General features: G+C 36.6%; 1 protein-coding gene across 4 annotated transcripts in view; it reads right to left on the reverse strand.

Moving 5' to 3' along the window:
• The window catches only part of GOLPH3L (golgi phosphoprotein 3 like), a 46087-nt gene that overhangs the window by 6522 nt on the left and 19296 nt on the right, over positions 1 to 20269 (reverse strand). For 3 of the 4 annotated variants that reach the window (XM_058539063.1, XM_058539064.1, XM_058539065.1), the window contains 2 exons: positions 13387 to 13518; positions 11758 to 11872 (listed from right to left, as the gene is read on the reverse strand). In XM_058539063.1, the coding sequence (XP_058395046.1) occupies positions 11758 to 11872; positions 13387 to 13518 (247 nt within the window). The remainder of the gene's footprint in view (positions 1 to 11757; positions 11873 to 13386; positions 13519 to 20269) is intronic. The other variant, XM_058539066.1, reaches the window with a different exon arrangement.

Here is a 20269-nt window from a genome sequence, read left to right on the forward strand (position 1 = left end):
TCGCCCATTCAAAGGCACAAAAGAAATTGACATAATAAATACTAGAGGAAGCCCAGATGTCAGATTTACTAGACAAAGACTTGAAAACAACTGTCTTAAAGATGCTCCTTTAAGGGGCCAGTCCTGTGGCTTAGTGGTTAAGTACGTGCGCTTTGCTACTGGTGGCCCGGCTTCGGATCCTGGGCGTGTACTGACGCACCGCTTCTCTGGCTATGCTGAGCGGCGTCCCACATATAGCAACTAGAAAGATGTGCAACTATGACATACAACTATCTACTGGGGCTTTGGGGAACAAGAGGAGGAGGATTGGCAATAGATGTTAGCTCAGAGCTGGTCTTCCTCAGCAAAAAGGAGGAAGATTGGCATGGATGTTAGCTCAGGGCTGATCTTCCTCACACACACACAAAAAAGATGCTCCTTTAAGATGCTTCATTTAGCAAAGAGCTAAAGGAAGACATGGACAAAGACAAGAAAACAATGTATGAACAAAATTAGAATATCAATAAAGAGACAGAAATTATAAAAAGGAATTAAAAAGAAAGTTTGGAGCTTAAATACAATAACTGAAATGAAAAATACACTATTTGGGTTCAAAAGCAGATTTAAAGAGGCAGAAGAATTAACAAACATGAAGATAGGACAATTGAAATTATATAGCCTGGGGAACAGAAAGAAAAAATCTGAAAAAAAGTGAATAGAGGCTAAGGGACCTCTGGGACACCATCAAAGAGACCAATATTTGCATTGTGGGAATCCCAGAAGGAGAAGAGAGAGAAAAAGGGGCAGAAAGAATATCTGAAGAAATAATGGCTGAAAACTTTCCCAATTTAATGAAGGACATGAATATACAAATCCAAGAAGCTTAATGAACTCAATGTCAGATAAAACATCCATACTGAGACACATTATAATCAAACTATTGAAAGCCAAAGATTACGAATCTTGAAAGCAGGAAGAGAGTAGTGAGTCAATACACAAGGGATCCTCAATAAGATTATCAGCAGATTTCTCATCAGAAACCTTGGAGCCAGAAGCAGTGGGAATATATATTCAAAGAGCTGAAAGAAAAAAACCTGTCAACTGAGAATTATATATCCAGAAAAACTGTCCTTCAAAAATGAGGGCGAAATGAAGACTTTCCCAGATAAACAAAAACTGAGGAAGTTTGTTACCATTAGACTTGCCCAGCAAGAAATGCTAAAAAGGAGTGCTGCAGGTTGAAATGAAGGTAAGCTTGATGGTAACCTGAAGCAGTGTGAAGAAATAAAGACCTCCAATAAAGGTAAATACATGAACAACTATAACAGCTAGTATTATCGTAATTTTGACTTATAACACCACTTTTTATTTTCTACATGCTTTAAAAGACAAACACATTGGGGCTGGCCCCATGGTGTAGCGGTTAAGTGCACACACTCCGCTGCTGGCAGCCTGGGTTCAGATCCTGGGTGCGCACCGATGCACTGCTTGTCAGGCCATGCTGTGGCAGTGTCTCATATAAAGTGGAGGAAGATGGGCACAGATGTTAGCCCGGGGCGAGTCTTCCTCAGCAAAAAAGAGGAGGATTGGCATGGATGTTAGCTCAGGGCTGATCTTCCTCACAAACACACACAAAAAAAGACAAACACATTAAAAACAGTTATTAATCTATGTTATTGGGCACACAATGAATTAATATATAATCTGTGACATCAAAACAGAAAGAAGGTGGAATGGAGCTATATAGGTGCAGAGTTTTTGTATGTTATTGAAGTTAAATTGGTATAAATTCAAATTAGGTTGCTATAACTTCAGAATGTCAAATGTAATAATGTAATCCTCATGGTAACAACAAAGAAAATGTCTATGGAACATACACTAAAGAAAATAAGAGGAGAATCAAAACATTTCACTATAAAAAATCAACTAAACACAAAAGAAGACAGTAATGCAGGAAATGAGGGACAAAAAAAGCTATAGGCCATATAGAAAACAAACAGCAAAATGGCAGAAATAAGTGTCTCCTCAGTAATTATTTTAAATGTAAATGGATTAAGCTATTCAATCACAAGACAAAGACTGGCAGAATGGGTTAAAAACACCATCCAACTGTATGCTGTCTACAAGAAACTCACTTTAGATCAAAGGACACAAAGAAGTTGAAAATGAAAGGAGGGAAAAAAAATTTCATTGAACTAGTAACCAAAAGAGCAGGGGTGTCTATACTAATATCAGACAAAATAGACTTTAAATCAAATAAAGTAGTAAGAGACAGAGAAAGACATTATATATTAATAAAAGGTTCAATACAGCAAGAATATATAACACTTATAAACATTTACACACCTAATAACAGAACCTCAAAATATATGAAGCAAAAATTGACAAGACAGAAATGGACAGTTTTATAATACCCCACTTTCAATGAGGCATAGATCAAGTAGACAGAAAATAATTAAGGAAATAGAAGACTTCAACAACATAATAAACTCACTAGACCTAACAGATATATACAGAACACTGTACCTAACGACAGCAGAATACATATTCTTCTCAAGTGCACATGGCATGTTTCCCAGGACAGACCATGTGTTAAGCCACAAAATAAGTCTCAGTAGATTTCAAAAGATAGATATTACATGAAGTATCTTCTCTGATGACAATGGGATGGAATTAGAAATAAGTAACAGAAGGAAAGTTGGGAAATTCACAAATACGTGGAAATTAAATCTTCCTAAACAACCAATGGGTCAAAGAAGAAATCACAAGACAAATTAGAAAATACTTTGAAATGGATGAGAACACAACATACTAAAATGTATAGGATACAGAGAAAGTAGTGCTCAGAGGGAAATTTATAGCTGTAAGTACCTACATTAAAAAAGAAGAAAGGGGGCTGGCCCCGTGGCGTAGTGGTTAAGTGCACGCGCTCTGCTGCTGGCGGCCCAGGTTCACATCCTGGGTGTGCAGTGACGCACCACTTGTCAGGCCATGCTGTGTTGGCATCCCACATAAAGTGGAGGAAGATCAGCACGGATGTTAGCTCAGGGCCAGTCTTCCTCGGCAAAAAGAGGAGGATTGGCATGGATGTTAGCTCAGGGCTGATCTTCCTCACCAAAAAAAAAAAGAAGAAATATCTTAAATCAATCACTTAACTTTATACCTTAAGGAACTAAAAAAAAAAAAGGAGCAAAATCCAATGCTAGCAGAAGGAAGGAAAGATTAGAGCAGAGATAAAATAGAGAACAGGAAAACAACACAGAAAATCAACAAAAACAAAAGTTTGTTCTTCAGATCAACAAAATTGACAAACCTTTTTAGCTAGACAGCCAAAGAAAAAGAGAAAAGATACAAATAACTAAAATCAGAAACGAAGGTGAGGACATTACAACCAATCTCGCAGAGATAAAAAAAGATTATAAGAGAATACTATGAACAACTACAAGCCAACAAATTATATAACCTAGAAGAAATGGACAAATTCTTTGAAACACTCAAAATACCTAAATTGACTGAAGAAGAAATAGAAAATCTCAACAGATCTATAACAAATTAAAGAGATAAATTAGTAATCAAAAACCTCCCAACAAAGTCCCGGACCAGATCGCTTCACCAGTGAATTCTACCTAACATTTAAATAAGAATTAACACCAATCCCTTTCAAACTCTTGCAAAAAATTGAAGAGGGAACATTTCCTAACTCATTCTCTGAGGCCAGGATAATCCTGATACTAAAGCCAGACAAAGACATCACAAGAAAAGAAAATTATAGATCAATAATCCTAATGAATGTAGATGTAAAAATCCTTAATAAAACATTAGGAAACCAAATCCAACAGCCTATTAAAAGGATTATTCACCATGATCATGTAAAATTTATCCCAGGAATATAACATAAGAAAATCAAATGGGCAGAGAATCTGAACAGACATTTTTCTGAAGAAGACATACAGATGACTAAAAAATACATGAAAGAGAGCTCAACATCACTAATCATCAGGGAAATGCAAATCAAGACCACAATGAGGTATCACCTTATACCTGTTAGAATGGCTATTATTAAAAAGATAGGAATCCAGGGGCCGGCCCAGTGCTGCAAGCAGTTAAGTGTGCGCACTCTGCTGTAGCGGCCCGGGGTTTGCCAGTTCGGATCCCGGGCACGCACCAAGGCACCGCTTGTCAAGCCATGCTGTGGTGGCCTCCCATACAAAGTAGAGGAAGATGGGCATGGATGTTAGCCCAGGGCCCATCTTCCTCAGCAAAAAGAAGAGGAGGATTGGCAGATGTTAGCTCAAGGCTGATCTTCCTCACAAAAAAAAAAAAAAAGATAGGAATCCAAATAGGCAATGAAGAAGTGAAACTCTTGCTGTTTGCAGATGACATAATTTTATATATAGAAAACCCTAAAGAATCCATTGGAAAACTATTAGAAATAATCAACAACTACAGCCAAGTGGCAGGGTACAAAATCAACTTACAGAAATCACTTGCATTTCTATTTACCAACAACGAACTAACAGAAAGAGAACTCAAGAAGACAATCCCATTTACAACTGCAACAAAAAGAATAAAATATCTAGGAGTAAATTTAACCAAGGAAGTGAAAGACTTATACAATGATAACTATACGACATTACTGAGTGAAATCAGTGATGACATAAATGGAAAAGTATTCCATGCACTTGGATTGGAAGAATAAACACAGTTAAAATATCCATACTACCTAAAGCAATCTACAGATTCAATGCAATCCCAATCAGAATCCCAAGGACATTCTTCACAGAAATAGAACAAAGAATACTAACATTCATATGGGGCAACAAAAGACCCCATATAGCTAAATCAATCCTGAAAAAGAAGAACGAGGATGGAGGCATCACAATCCCTGACTTCAAAACATACTACAAAGCAATAGTAATTAAAACAGCATGGTACTGTACAAAAACAGACACACAGATCAATGGAACAGAATTGAAAGTCCAGAAATAAAACCTCATATCTATGGGCAGCTAATCTTTGACAAAGGAGCTACAGACATACAGTGGAGAAAGGAAACTCTCTTCAATAAATGGTGCTGGGAAAACTGGACAGCCACTTGCAAAAGAATGAAAGTAGACTATCTTCTTTCGCCATACACAAAAATTAACTCAAAATGGATCAAAGACCTGAAGGTGAGACCTGAAACTATAAAACTCCTGAAGGAAAATGTAGGTAGTACACTACTCGCCATCAGCCATAAAGGGATCTTCTTGAATTCCGTGCCTACTCAGACAAGGGAAACAAAAGAAAAAATAAACAAGTGGGACTTCATCAGATTAAAGAGCTTCTTCAAGGCAAATGAAACCAGGATCAAAACAAATAGGGAACCCACCAGCTGGGAAAAAATATTTGCAACCATATATCTGACAAGGGATTAACCTCCATAATATATAAAGAACTCACACAACTGAATAACAAACAAACAAACCAATCAAAAAATGGGCAGAGGAAATGAATAGACACTTCTTCAAAGAAGATATACAGATGGCCAATAGGCACATGAAAAGATACTCAACATCATAGTCATCAGGGAAATGCAAATGAAAACCACACTAAGATATCACCTTACACCCGTTAGAATGGCTATAATCACCAAGACAAAAAGCAACAAATGCTGGAGAGGCTGTGGAGAAATGGGAACCCTAATCTACTGCTGGTGGGAATGCAAACTGGTGCAGCCTCTACGGAAAACAGTATGGACATTCCTCCAAAAATTAAAAATAGAAATACCTTATGATCCAGCTATCCCACTACTGGGTATCTATCCAACGAACCTGAAATCAACAATCCAAAGAGGCTTATGCACCCCTATGTTCATCACAGTATTATTCACTATAGCCAAGACATGGAGGCAACCCAAGTGTCCCTCGACTGATGATTGGATAAAGAAGATGTGGTATATATATACCATGGAATACTACTCAACCATAAAAAGAGACAAAATTGTCCCATTTGCAACAATATGGATGGATCTGGAGGGTATTATGTTAAGTGAAAGAAGCCGGAAAGAGAAAGACAAACAGTGCATGATTTCACTCATATGTGGAAGATAAACCAATACACGGACAGATAGAACTGTTTGGTGGTTACCAGGGGCTGGGGGGGTGGGGGGTGGGCACAAGGGGTGAGGGATGCATTTATATGGTGACTGATAAACAATAATGTACAACAAAAATCTTACAATAAAAAAAAAAGAGATTTTGAATGGTAGACATTAAAAAAACAAACAAACAAACCACAGTGAGATCCCACTCCACACCCACTGATGTGGTTGGTTATCATCAAAAAGACAGATAATAACAAGTGTTGAGGATGTGGAGAAATTGGAACTCTCATACACTGCTGGTGGGAATCTAAAATGGTGCAGCCACTTTGGAAAACAGTCTGGCAGTTCTTCAAAATGTTAAACACAAAGAGTTAACATGTGACCTAGCAGTTCCACTCCTAGATAAATACTCAAGAGCAATGAAAACATATACACACAAGAGCTTGTATGTGAATGCTCATTGCAGCATTATTCCTAACTGCTAAGTAGCAGAAATAACTCAAGTGTCTATCAAAAGATGAATGGATAAATAGAATGTGGTATATATCCATATAATGGAATACTATCTAGCAACAAAAAGAAGTACTGATACATGTTACAACATGAATGAAATAAGTGAAAGAAGGTCACATATTGTATAATCCCATTTATTTGAAATGTTCAGGTTAGGCAATCTATAGAGACAGAGAGCAGATGAGTGGTTATCAGGAGCTGGGGGTGGGAGTTAGGGAGGAATGGCAGAGACTGTTAGTGGGTAAGGGATTTCTTTTAAGGGGATGAAAGTGTTATAAAATTAGATGTGATGATGGCTGCACAATCCTGTGACTATACTAAAACCACTGAATTGTACATTTTAAATGGGTGAATTGTCTGGTATGTGAATTATCTCTCAATAAATCTGTTAAAAAAACAAACAAACAAAAAAAAGATAGGAACTAAGTGCTGGCAAGGATGTAGAGAAAAGGGAACCCTTGTGCCCTGTTGGTGGGAATGTAAATTGGTGCACCTACTCTGGAAGACAGTATGTAAGTTCCTCAAAAAATGAAAAATAGAACTATCATATGATCCAGCAATTCCACTTCTGGGTAATTATCCGAAGGAAATGAAACACTATTGAAAATATATATGTACCCCTATGTTCACTGCAGCATTATTTACAATAGCCAAGACATGGAAGCAACCTAAGTGTGTACACACACACACACACACACACACACACACACACAAGAATATTATTCAGCCATAAAAAGGGAGGAAATCTTGCCATTTGTGACAACATGGATGGACCTTGAGGGCATTACGCTAAGTGAAATAAGTCAGACAAAGAAAGACAAATATCATACAATCTCACTTATATGTGGAATCTTAAAAAACCTCCAAAACCAAAAAAACCCCTGAAATCACAGATACAGAGAACAGATTGGTAGCTGCCAGGACGGTGGCAGGAGGCGGGGGGGTGGGGGGGGTGGGGCGAAATGCGTGAAGGTGGTCAAAAGGTACAAACTTCCAGTTATAAAAGAAATAAGTCCTGGGGATGTAATGTATAGCATGGTGACTATATTTAATAACACTGTATTGTATATCTGAAAGTTGTTAAGAGAGTAGATCTTAAAAGTTCTCATCACCAGAAAAAAAAAATTTCTAACTATGTGTGGTGATGGATGTTAACTAGACTTATTATAGTGATCATTTCACAATATATGCAAATATCAAATCAATATGTTGTACACCTGAAACTAATATAATGTTATATGTCAATTATATCTCAGTAAAAAAAAATAAAAAATGTAACACATCACATTAATAGAACAAAGGAAAAAAACCACATGATTATCTCACTTGACTCAGAAAAGATATTTGACAAAAACAAACACCCTTTCATGACAAAAACTCCTAGAAAACTAAAAATAAAAGGAAAATTCCTTAACATGATAAAGGGTATTTATGAAAAACCCACAGCTAACATCATATTCAATGGTAAAAGACTGAAAGCTTTCCCTCAAAGGTTAGGAACAAGACAAGGATGCCTGCTTTCACTACTGCTATTCAACAATATACTGGAAGTTCTAGCCAGAGCTATTAGACAAAAAAGAAAAAATTAAAGTCATCCAAATTGGAAAGGAAAAGCTAAAACTACCTCTATTTGCAGATGACATGATCCTAGACATAGAAATCCCAAAGAATACACAAAAAGCTACTAGGGCTAATAACAAATTCAGCTAAGTTGCAAGGTACAAGATCAAGACACAAAAAATCAGTTGTTTCTATACACTAGTAATAAATAATCTGAAAAGGAATTAAGAAAGCAATTCCATTTATAACAGTGTCTAAAAGAACTAAATACTCAAGAATAAGTCTTACTAAGGAGGTGAAAGATTTGTACCCTAAAAACTATAAAACATTGCTGAAAGAAATTAAAGAAGACCTAAATAATAGAAAGACATCCTGTTTTAATGGACAGGAAGACTTAACATTGCTAAGATGTCAGTTCCACCCAAAGAGAGCTACAGGTTCAACACAATCTATATCAAAATTCTAGCAGCCTTTTCCACAGAAATGGAAAGGCGGTCCTCAAATTCATATGGAATTGCAAGGGACCCAGAATAGTCAAAACAATCTTAAAAAAGAATAAAGTCAGAGGACTCATACTTCCCAACTTCAAAACTTACTACAAAGCTATAGTAAGTGAAATAGTATGGTACTGGCATAAGGACAGATATATATAATCCAAAGCAATAGAATAGAGAGACCAGAAACAAACCCTCACATATATGGTCAACTGATTTTCAACAAGGCTGCCAAGACCATTCAAGGGGGAAAGGACAGTCTTTTCAACAAATGGTTCTGGGAAACTGCATATCCACATGCAAAAAAATGAAGTTGAACCTCTACCTTACATCACATATAAAAATTAACTCAAAATAGATCAAAGAACCAAATTTAAAAACTAAAACTATAAAACCTCTTAGAAGAAAGCATTGGGGAAAATCTTTATGACATTGGATTTGACAACAGTTTCATGGATATGTAAAGTGCAGGCAACAAAAGAAAAAATAGATAAATTAGACTTTATCAAAATTAAGAACTTTTGTGCATGAAGGGTTACTAACAAGAAAGTGAAAAGACAAACTGGGAGAAAATACTTGCAAATCATATGTCTTATAAGGGGTTAATATCTAGAATATATAAAGAACTTCTAAAATTCAATAACAGAACCCAATTCGAAAATGGGCAAAAGACTTGAATAGACATTTCTCCAAAAACATACAAATTACCAATAAGCCCATGAAAAGATGCTCAACATTAGTCACTAGGGAAATGCAAATCAAAACCAGAATGAGGTACCACTTTCACATCTACTAGGATGGCTATAATTAAAAACAAAACAAAGCAAAAAATAGAAAATAACAAGTATTGATGAAGATGTGGAGAAACTAGAACCCTCATGCATGGCTGGTGAGAATGTGAAAGGGTGCAGCCTCTGTAGAAAACAGTTTGGTGGTTTCTCAAAACATAGAACTAGCATAGGACCTAGAAAGCAGGGACTTGAACAGATATTTGTACACCAATGTTCATAGCAGTATTATCCACAGTAGCCAAAAGGTGGAAACAATCCAAATGTCCATCAATAGATGAAATGAATAAACAAAATGTGGTATATACATACAATGGAATATTATTCAGCCATAAAAGGAATGAGATTTTGATATATGCTACCACATGAATGGACCTTGAAAACATTATGCTTAGTGAAATAAGCCAGACATTGAAGAACAAACATTGTATGATTCCCCTTATTTGAATTACTTAGTATAGGCAAATTCATGGAAACAGAAAGTAGAAGAGAGTTGCCAGGGAATGAGGGGAGGGAGGAAGAGCGATGTTTGGGATGATGAGAAAGCTTTGGGTATAAAGAGAGGTGATGGTTACACAACACTGTGAATGTATTTATTTATTTATTTATTAAAAAAATTTTTTTTTTTAATTTAATTTTATTTTTTCCCCCAAAGCCCCAGTAGATAGTTGTATGTCATAGATGCACATCCTTCTAGTTGCTGTATGTGGGACACAGCCTCAACATGGCCGGAGAAGCGGTGCATCGGTGCGCGTCTGGGATCCGAACCCGGGCTGCCAGCAGCGGAGTGGGCGCACTTAACCGCTAAGCCACGGGACTGGCCCAGTGTGAATGTATTTAATGTCACTGAATTGTATACTTACGAATGATTAAAATAATAAATATTATGTTATGTATATTTTACCAAAATAAAAAAATTTATTTACCCAAAAGAAATTAAAACATGTCCACACATGTCTATAAATGTTCATAGCAGCATTATTCATAATAGCCAAAAAGTGGGAATAACTCAAATGTCCATCAACTGATGAATGGATAAACAAATGTGGTACATTCATAAAATGAAACATTATTTGGCAATAAAAAGGAGTCAAGTTAAAACCGGGGAAATTCTAATAAGATTGGTGGATTGTATCAATTTCAATATCTTGGTTGTCATATTATACTATAGTTTTGTAAAATATTACCAGTGGGGGATTCTGGGCAAAGCATATAAGGGATCTCTCTGTATTATTTCTTACAACTGTATGTGAATTTACAAATATCTCAATAAAAATTTCAATTAAAAAAATTGTTCCAGAGCTGGCCCAGTGGCTTAGTGGTGAAGTGCGCGTGCTCCACTACTGGTGGCCCGGGTTCGGATCCCAGGTGTGCACCGACGCACCGCTTCTCCGGCCATGCTGAGGCCGCATCCCACATACAGCAACTAGAAGGATGTGCAACTGTGACATACAACTATCTACTGGGGCTTTGGGGGACAAAAAGGAGGAGCATTGGCAATAGATGTTAGCTCGGAGCCGGTCTTCCTCAGCAAAAAGAGGAGGATTAGCACGGATGTTAGCTCAGGGCTGATCTTCCTCGCAAAAAAAAATAAAATAAACAAATAAATAAATAAATAAATAGTTCCATAAGGTGACACTGGCTGTGACCTCAAAGTGCCCAGTAGAAGATTCTCCTAAAATTTTATGCCATAGATCTAGTTACTAATAAGTTTTTGAACTTGCCCTTAAAAAAGAAAAAAGGAATGAAGTATTGATACATACAACACAGATGAACCTTGAAAACATTATCCTAAGAAGCCAGTCACAAAAAACCATAAGTTGTATGATTCCATTTACATGAAATATCCAGAACAGGCAAATCTATAGAGACAGTATATAGATTAGTAGTTGCCTAGAGCTGGGCAGGAGGGTTGGGGCAAATGTGGGGAAAACGGCTAATGAGTATGGGGTTTATTTTTGGGGTGATGAAATGTTCTAAACTTAGATTGTGATGATGGTTGCACAATTGTGTGAATATACTAAAATCTATTTAATTGTATGCTTTAAATGGGTCAATTTTATGGTATGTGAATTATATATCAATAAAGATGTTAAAAAAATTTCTTATGAATAATGTTAAAGAGCTTCTGGGGTGGGATGGCAGAAGGTAAGGTGAAGCTTTGGAAAACTTTCTGTATTGATTAACTATGCCTTTCCTGTCCCTCATGAGTATAGTTAAATGGTGAATAATACGTATCTTACCCAACACCCTGAATTTCTGTACTTCTTTTCCCAACCTTAAGAGTAAGATAAATATCACAAAGTGTGGGATTTTTGAATCATGTGAGTCATCTTACCAGTTAGCAGCTCTATCCATGTTTGGACAGTTTCTGTGGGTTCAGTTGCTTTGATGTGTTTGAGAGTTTCATCCAGTAAAACATCACCTGTTGGGCTGTCTGACCTTAGCAGTACCTTTAAAGAAAGAAGAAACAAGGGACTCTGGTTCATTCACTTCATTCAAATTAAAATCCTTCAATATGCCATATATACATTATTGGTTAATTGTTGTAGGAAATGTTGTAGGAATGTTGTAGGAAAATGTTATTGTTGTGGGAAACGCAAAGCAGCATAATATACTGTCCCTGTCTTCAAGAAACTCAAAATCTGTATGAGGTGATAGTGAAGAGACAAAAATAACATATGAAGTGGTCCCTAGTGACAAACTGTATACAAATAATAATGGAGAAAATATTCAATAATAACTCTCTAGGTCTGGAAAACCAATTTGTGAAACAATTAATAAAAGTAGGAAAGTCAGGAAAGGAAGCCAGTTCTGGGGAAAAGTTGATGAAGTTTGGTTTTAACTGATATGAGATAGCCAAGTTGAAATGTCTAGCCAATAGTTAAATATGTTCCTGGAGGTGGAAAAAGAAGACAGGCCTAGAAATTTTGGAGTTACTGTCATGAAAGTGAGAGAAGAAGCTGTAAAGGTAGGTGATAGCTCCAAAACGATGGAAAGTTATGCAAAGGGATACAAACTGAGACCTAGATGTTAAGGAACCGAGAAGTAAAGGAAATTAGGGTACAGCCAGAGAAGGAAGAAAATGTAATATAACAAAGGCCAAGAATGGAGAAAGGTTCAAGTAGGAGGAGGTGGTCAAAAGTGTTAAATGCCACATACAAGTTAAAAGAGAAAAGTAAATTGAAGACTGAAAAGAAGCTGGTGATACCTAAGAATGTAGTTTTAGTAGAGTGCTGAGTATGACAGTGAAGTTGTGAGTGGAAGAAAGAGTAGTAAGAAAATGGAGACAGGAGTATAGAGCTTGTTATGTTGAAGAGGACGTCCAGTAAATGAAAGGAGAGAAACTGAATGGTTATCTGAGGAAGACCAGAGTTACGCAAAGACTGCGCCTGACCCACATTTGCCTCCTCGTCTATTATACTAGATTTCATAATGTTATAGGTATAGATACAGAGGGAGAAATAATCAACAGCATTCTAAATGTGATTTTTCTGCACAAAAACAGGAAGACAAAATCACGCACTTCTTATAACTATTTAGACTGTGGATACTTGAATTTCTCCCTCTGCTATAGGATAATTAAACCTGTTAGACAGGGGCCGGCCCCATGGCGTAGTGGTTCAGTGCGCGCGCTCTGCTGCTGGCGGCCCGGGTTCGGATCCCGGGCGCATACCGATGCACCGCTTGTCAAGCCATGCTGTGGCGGCGTCCCATATAAAGTAGAGGAAGATGGGCACGGGTGTTAGCCCAGGGCCAGTCTTCCTCAGCAAAAAGAGGAGGATTGGCATGGGTGTTAGCTCAGGGTTGATCTTCCTCACACAAGAAAAAAAAAAAACCTGTTAGAAAATGAGACAGCTGGTGATATTTATCTTGTCTCACTACTCAATCTTCCTATTCCTCCAAAACGGACTATTGATATCTGCCCTTTTATGAGTTAACAGGATGTTCATAGAGGATGCTGTACCTTTCTGTCTAGTAATCGCTTCTTACGCATGGTGGGGGGTTCCAGATAGATTCTACCCCGCATGGCCAGCTCTATCAGGATGCCCCCTCGCAGGCCAGATGATATGCAGTCATTCCAGAAAGATGTGTAACCCTAGAAAAGGGGGAAAGAGAAGAGAAGTAATGTTCTGAAACGGATACAGACTTGCAGCAAGTACCCTAAGAATGGTCCACTTTGTTGTGATTCATTTCACGTCACATTACATGAACTCAAAAAGAAGTACAGAATAAGAGAAAAGAATCTCCCTTTAATTCCCTTAATTTAAACTCCCCCAAATATGATTTTCTGTCTGACTTCAAACTCTTTGTGAATTCCTATGGTTCAGCTCTTGGTTAATTGGCATGTCAAATTTTAACTTTTTTTTTTTTTTGAGGAAGCTTCGCCCTGAGCTAACATCCGTTGCTGAAGAAGATTGGCCCTGAGCTAACATGTGTGCCCATCTTCCTCTATTTTGTATGTGGGATGCCTCCACAGCATGGCTTGATGAGTGGTGTGTGGTGCATCGGTCCGCACCCGGGATCTGAACCTGTGAACTCCAGGTCACCAAAGCAGAGCATGTGAACTTAACCACTATGCAACTGGGCCCGCCCCCTCAAATTTTAATTTTTGAGGAGAATTTTGGCTTCCTTGAAATCTGTTTCCATGACACTCTAAATTTCAGAGTGGAATACAAATAAGTCAAGAAAAATGTATAAACCATTTGATCCTTTTACTCCTCCAAGATATGTATTATTTGCAAGTTATTTTGATGGATGGTGTAGGAGAAACCCAGCTCTGCCACTGATTAGTTAAGTGCCTTGGGTATGCTACTTAACCTTTCTCAAGGGCAATGTCCTCATCTGTAAAATGGGGACACTAATATTTATAAGTTTGCTGGGAGGAATAAATGAGGTATTACATATAAGAAAGCACTTAGTATAGTCCCTGGCATATAGTAGGCACTAAACGTTAGTTTCCCTTCCCTAGGAGCTAGAGGGGATACAAAGAAATATAAGAAATAGCTACTGTCTTAAGGAGCTGAAAATCTAGCTGGAAAGACCATGCAAACTTGAGGAGGGTTCTGTGATAATATAAAATTTAAATAAAAGCTCAGTTGAAAAAGTAGTAGAAGAGACAGGCATAAATGACTATTGGAAGTTTGGTTTAGATGATAGTTTTTCAAATTATAAATCACTTTTGGGCTAGAGTAGTCAAGAACTCTTATGGGACTTGGACTGGGGTTTGAAGAATAGGGTGAATTTGGCAGAGAGAGAGGGTTTTCCAGATGAAGGAAATCATCCAAATTCTACCCATTCTTCAAAAAAGTATTCTAAGCAAAAGTGTCAAGGAAGGAGACCTTAAACATGTTTAGAGATCTAACTCAAGGATTTAAACAGAAAGCATGAGATCAAGTTGGTTGGGACCAGGCTGTGGAAAGCCTTGATGCTTTGAACTTTTTACTGAAAGGCAATATTGAATCCTGAAGGTTCTCAGCAAGGAGTTATGATTAACACAAGGAAGACCCATCAGAGTTATCAGAACTGTTCAACACACTTGAGCTATCTTTGGGTAGAGCATTCTCTCTCACTGGAGAGAAGGTGAGTGAGATGTTGGCAGGGAGGTTTAGCAGGGCTTTAAAGCATCACCAAAACTACATCACTATTAATAGCAATAATGTCTAATATTTATTGAATACTTATTATGTAGTAGATTTGTGCTAAGCTTTTTTGCATGTATTATCTGATTACATCTTCACAACAACCCTATAAGGGAGGTACTACTATCATCCACATTCTAAAGACGAGGAAACTAAGGCTTATGGACGTTATTGACACGACAGAGATCACAAAGCTAAATAGTGGCAGAGAATTGTTTTTTATTAAAAAATTTTTTAAATTCCATTTTTCCTCTTTATTGGTTTGGGAGTTATGCATTCTCTTTACTTTAGGAAAGTTATCCTTGAAATTTTAACAGGCATGACAATTAATTTAAAATTAATAAAAGATCTGTTTTTAGAACAACAAATCAATATTTTAACCACTCTCTTAGTTGACCAATATTTCATTTTTTTTTTACCTCACAAATTAGACATTATTAGCATCATTATTTTATACAGGTAGCACTTGTTTAGATTTACTCAGATGCTTACCAATTTCTTTGCTCACCATTCCTTCTTGCATCTCAGACCTCCCTTCTGGTACCATTTTCCTTCTTCCTAAAGCAGAATTTCCTTATGTGAAAGTCTGTTGGAGGCAAACTCTATTTTGTTTATTTGAAATGATTTTATTTTACCATCGTTCTTGAAAGACAGTTTCTCTGGACATAAAATTCTAGGTTGATAGTTTTCTCTTATCACATTGAAGATATCACACCCTCCTCTTGTAGCTTCCATTGCTGCAATGCGAAATCTATTATTCTTATTGATTGTGGTTTCTTTGCAGGTGATTTGTCTTTTATCTTTGGTCCTTTAAGATCTTCTCTCTTGGTGTTTTGCAGTTTGTCTACAACATGACTGTGTGTGAATTTACTTATCCTGTTTGGTATATGCTTCCTGTGTCTGTAGGTTCATTTCTTAGTTCTCAAAAATTCTCAGTTCTTATTTTTTAAGAATTTTGGCTTTCCTCCATTTTCTTTATTCTTTCCTTCTGAGACTTCAATCTTTCTCATTCAACCCCTGTGTCTTTTAAACTTTGCTTTACATTTTCTGTTTCTTTTGTCTCTATATTGCTTTCTGAAGTTATTTCATATCTGGCTTCCAATTTACTCTCTCCATATGTATCTAATATATTAAACTAACCCTGAGATTTTGATTTCAACTATTTTCATATCTAAAAGTTCTATGTAGTTATTTTTCACATTTGCCTGGTCATTTGTGATCATTTCTTTTTGTTGTTCATTTTGTGATTCTTTTATTTCTTTGAAAATGTCATAGATATTTTATATTGTCTGATCATTTCAATATCTGAGGTCCTTGAATGACCTATTATTTGTTATTTCTGCTGATTCTTTCTCATGAGTGTTTCTTTCTTTGTATGTTAGATATTTGATTTAATATGTAATTTTTTGTGAATCTGTGAGATTCTGGAGGCCTAAATGGAGGATGCCTTCCTCCAGAGAGGAAGATCTGCATTTGCTTTTGCTGAGAGTCAGGCATGCAGGGACTGGGAGACTGCCACACAACTGGGACCACATTTAAACCTAGCTTCCCCATTTTATCTCAACCCCAGGGTTTATTCCTGAACACCCAATTCCTGAATCTCCAGACTGATTTGATAATTTTCCCTACGGCAATCTGGTTTGTTTATTGCTCACCTCTAGGATTTTAATATTGGTGTTTGTTTGGGGGCCCTGAAGATTTACTTTACTTTCCAAAGACCCAGCGATACATTAAAAATTAAGTTTATTCAAGACTTAATATCTGGGCTGGCCTTGTAGTATAGTGTTAAGTTCAGCACGCTCTGCTTTGGTGGCCTGGGTTCATGGGTTTGGATCCCGGGCATGGATCTACACCATTCGTCAGCCATGCTGTGGTGGTGGCCTACACACAAAACACAGAAAGACTGGCACAGATGTTAGCTCATGGCTAATCTTCCTCAAGAAAAAAAAAAAGAGGAATATTGGCAAGAGATGCTAGCTCAGGGTGAATCTTCCTCAGCAAAAAAAAAAAAGACAACATCTGACCATTATACTGCCAGAGGTATATGTCTTCCAATTCCATTTTTTCCATAACCAGGATGATCTTTAAGCTCAAATCTAATTATATAACTCCCTTCTCCTATACTTAAAAATCTTTCAAATGCTCCTCCCAGTCAAGTCCCAATTCCTTAGTATAGCACTCAAACCAGGAGGCTGCTTACTCATCTCTTCTGGTCTCTTTCCCCTAGAGCACTACACTCCAGCTTTCTAGAACTATTTTAAGTACTCTTAATGCATCATTTTGCCTACTGGCCTTTGCACACAGTTCTCTCTGTTCTAGAAGAACCAATACTCTTCTTTCCCCAACTCCTCCCTATTCCTAAGAACTGAGTACAGGGGTCACATCTTCCATGTAACCATCTCTAACATTGTCTTTCCCTCCACTCCACCCCCTGGGTTAGGTTCCTCACCTGGGTGTGTCTATACATACACATATACTTCTCCCCTATCATTTATTATGTTACATTGCAATCAACTGTTTGACCTCAGTACACTATAAATTCCTTAAGGAGAGAGTATCAACTGATACATAGTATTTCTCAATAAATGTTTCTTGAAAGCATAAACCTATGATTGAAAGTAAATATGTTAACCTGGCAAAAGCTCAACTTGAACCATAAACATCCCTACACATATCCAAATTTCCTGAGGGCCTGATCTTAGACTCAAAGCTGGATTAGTTTCCTCCACTGCCTGCCTCATGGCTACTTCAAGAGTCATATTTGTAACTCCTCCTTAAGGAAGGAGTGAACTTTTTTTTCAGATTAATACTTGGTTTTATACAACTTAGCTGCCTAATTAAGGTTAAACTATAACTTACTTTAGAATATATAATTTACTTAGGCATACTTTCTATATAATCCTGGTGACTATAAATGTCAACAGGTGTGCAAACATTTCAGCCAGTATTAAAGCAATTACAGGAAAGTTTTCCTTTGTTGTATCATTTCTTCCTGACCATATAAATTCTGTTTCAGCGACAGTGATGTCAGATTGTCAACAGAATTATAAACGAGAAGCACTGTAAATAAAGAAACAACGGAGATCAGGATGTAGAAATTGTGTTTCACCCTTTCCCATTACAGTATCTCATAATACGTAAAACTCTTTAAATGAGTTTTTTAAAAGTTTCTCTTTATTGAGTCATATGCCAAAATAGAAAAAAGTATAAAAATACACATGTAGAGTTTTAAAAAATAATTGTAATTCTAAGGTCCATTTTCCTCTAAATATATCTGGCCCCTTGGTGAATTCTCAAACCATCTATAATAAAGATTCTGTGTTAAAAGGCCAATGCTTTAGTATGCAGGATGATCTAGCACATATACACTAAAATTCACCATTCAATCATTAAATTTAATTACCAAAGGATATACACATGAGGGAAAAGACAAAGAGAAAAATTTTAGCATCTACTAAAATAAATGGAATCACACATTGCCTCATGATCAACAGAGAGTCTTGGAGGGCTGGCAGAATGAGATCTTTGGGATAGTGGACTTTGTTTTGTCTCGATTATTAAAGTAATATATGATTGTAAAAAAAAAAGAAAAGAAGAGGAGCCGGCCCGGTGGCACAAGCAGTTCGGTGCGCGCGCTCTGCTTCAGCAGCCCGGGGTTCGCAGGTTTGGATCCCGGCCATGCACTGTCACATCGCTTGTCACGCCGTGCTGTGGCTGTGTCCCATATAAAGTAGAGGAAGATGGGCACAGATGTTAGCCTAGGGCCAATCTTCCTCGGCAAAAAAGAGGAGGATTGGCATCAGATGTTAGCTCAGGGCTGATCTCCCTCACACACAAAAAAAAGAATTTGTTCTTTTCATGGACAAGCATACATTGCTGAAAATGTTAAAAGAAAAGAAAAAAAAAGAAAAAAAGATCACATCATAGAAATGTATAATTTATAAAGTGAAAGTCTCCTATAATCTTATCCCCTCCAGATAACAGTTTAGTGGGTATTTTTCTAGATTTATATACATATTCTATTATATATTAATATTATTTATAGAAACGAGATCATACTGAGTGGCAACTTTTTTACTTACTCATTATTTTGGATATCTTTCCACATCAGTAAATATAGATCTATATCATTCATTGTAATGGCTGCATAGTATTTAATTTTAGATGTATTATAATTTGTCCATCCAAGCCCTTACTGATGTACATTCGGGTTGCTTAAAGTTTTTGCCATTACAAAAAAAAATGCTATAAAGAAATAGGTATTCATTTGTGTGGGTATTTCTGTTGAAAAAATTCTGAGAAGAAATTTTTGGGTCAAAGATTATATGTATTTAAATTTTTGATAATGTCATTTTCCTCTTGTAAAAGGTTGGACAATGAGATTTCAATAAATTCAGACAGTCAACACTTTATGCTGAATTTCTGCCTAGTCAAGTATTCCTTATTTAAACTTCCTTGAAGACACACCTTAAAACAACTCGGAAGTTGCCTGCTTCAGGTACAGATTTTAAAGATGCCTGCTTGGGGTAAAAAGAGGAAAGAAAACAAAGAAACAAAGCATCATTAAAAACTATGCTAATATTATCATAAGCTATAGCTAACATTAGGATAACATTAAAAATCCTTATGATAAAGCTGAATGAAAAACAGCCAAATACATAATTGTGTATTCAAGATTATCACAATTATGTAAAATACCGTCTACTTTAAAAAAAGGTTTTCTAATTTTTCCAAATTATCTACACTGAGGAAATATCATTTTACTAGGAAAAATCTCGGAAAAAAATAATCCTTCCCCCCCCCCCAATCTGAAGATTCAGTGTTAAAATTGCTTCACCTTCCATGAGAGAAGGAATCTTACTGCGTCTTCTTGAAGCCTTTTCTATATGCCCAATTTCAAAGCCCAGGGTTATCAAAAATTATACAGGAAAAAAAATCATATAAGCAAAACTAATTTTATTTCACTTTTTTCCTCTAAGAAAAAACTCTACTAAGAAGAGTTAATATACTGTTTTCCTTATTTGATCTAAATTTCTCTTTTATAAATTAATGTGATTCATTCTAACTCCTATGCATATTTCTATGCCTACATAGCCAATAGAGACATTTCATTAAAGAGATTAAGCATTAAAAGCTTACTCTGCTTAATCATAAAGGGAATGAGGAACTGTGACCTGGATGTTATTCTGGTTTAACAGATGATTTCAG

The sequence above is a fragment of the Diceros bicornis genome, chromosome 4 (genome assembly GCF_020826845.1).
Source record: "Diceros bicornis minor isolate mBicDic1 chromosome 4, mDicBic1.mat.cur, whole genome shotgun sequence".
NCBI lineage: Eukaryota > Metazoa > Chordata > Mammalia > Perissodactyla > Rhinocerotidae > Diceros > Diceros bicornis.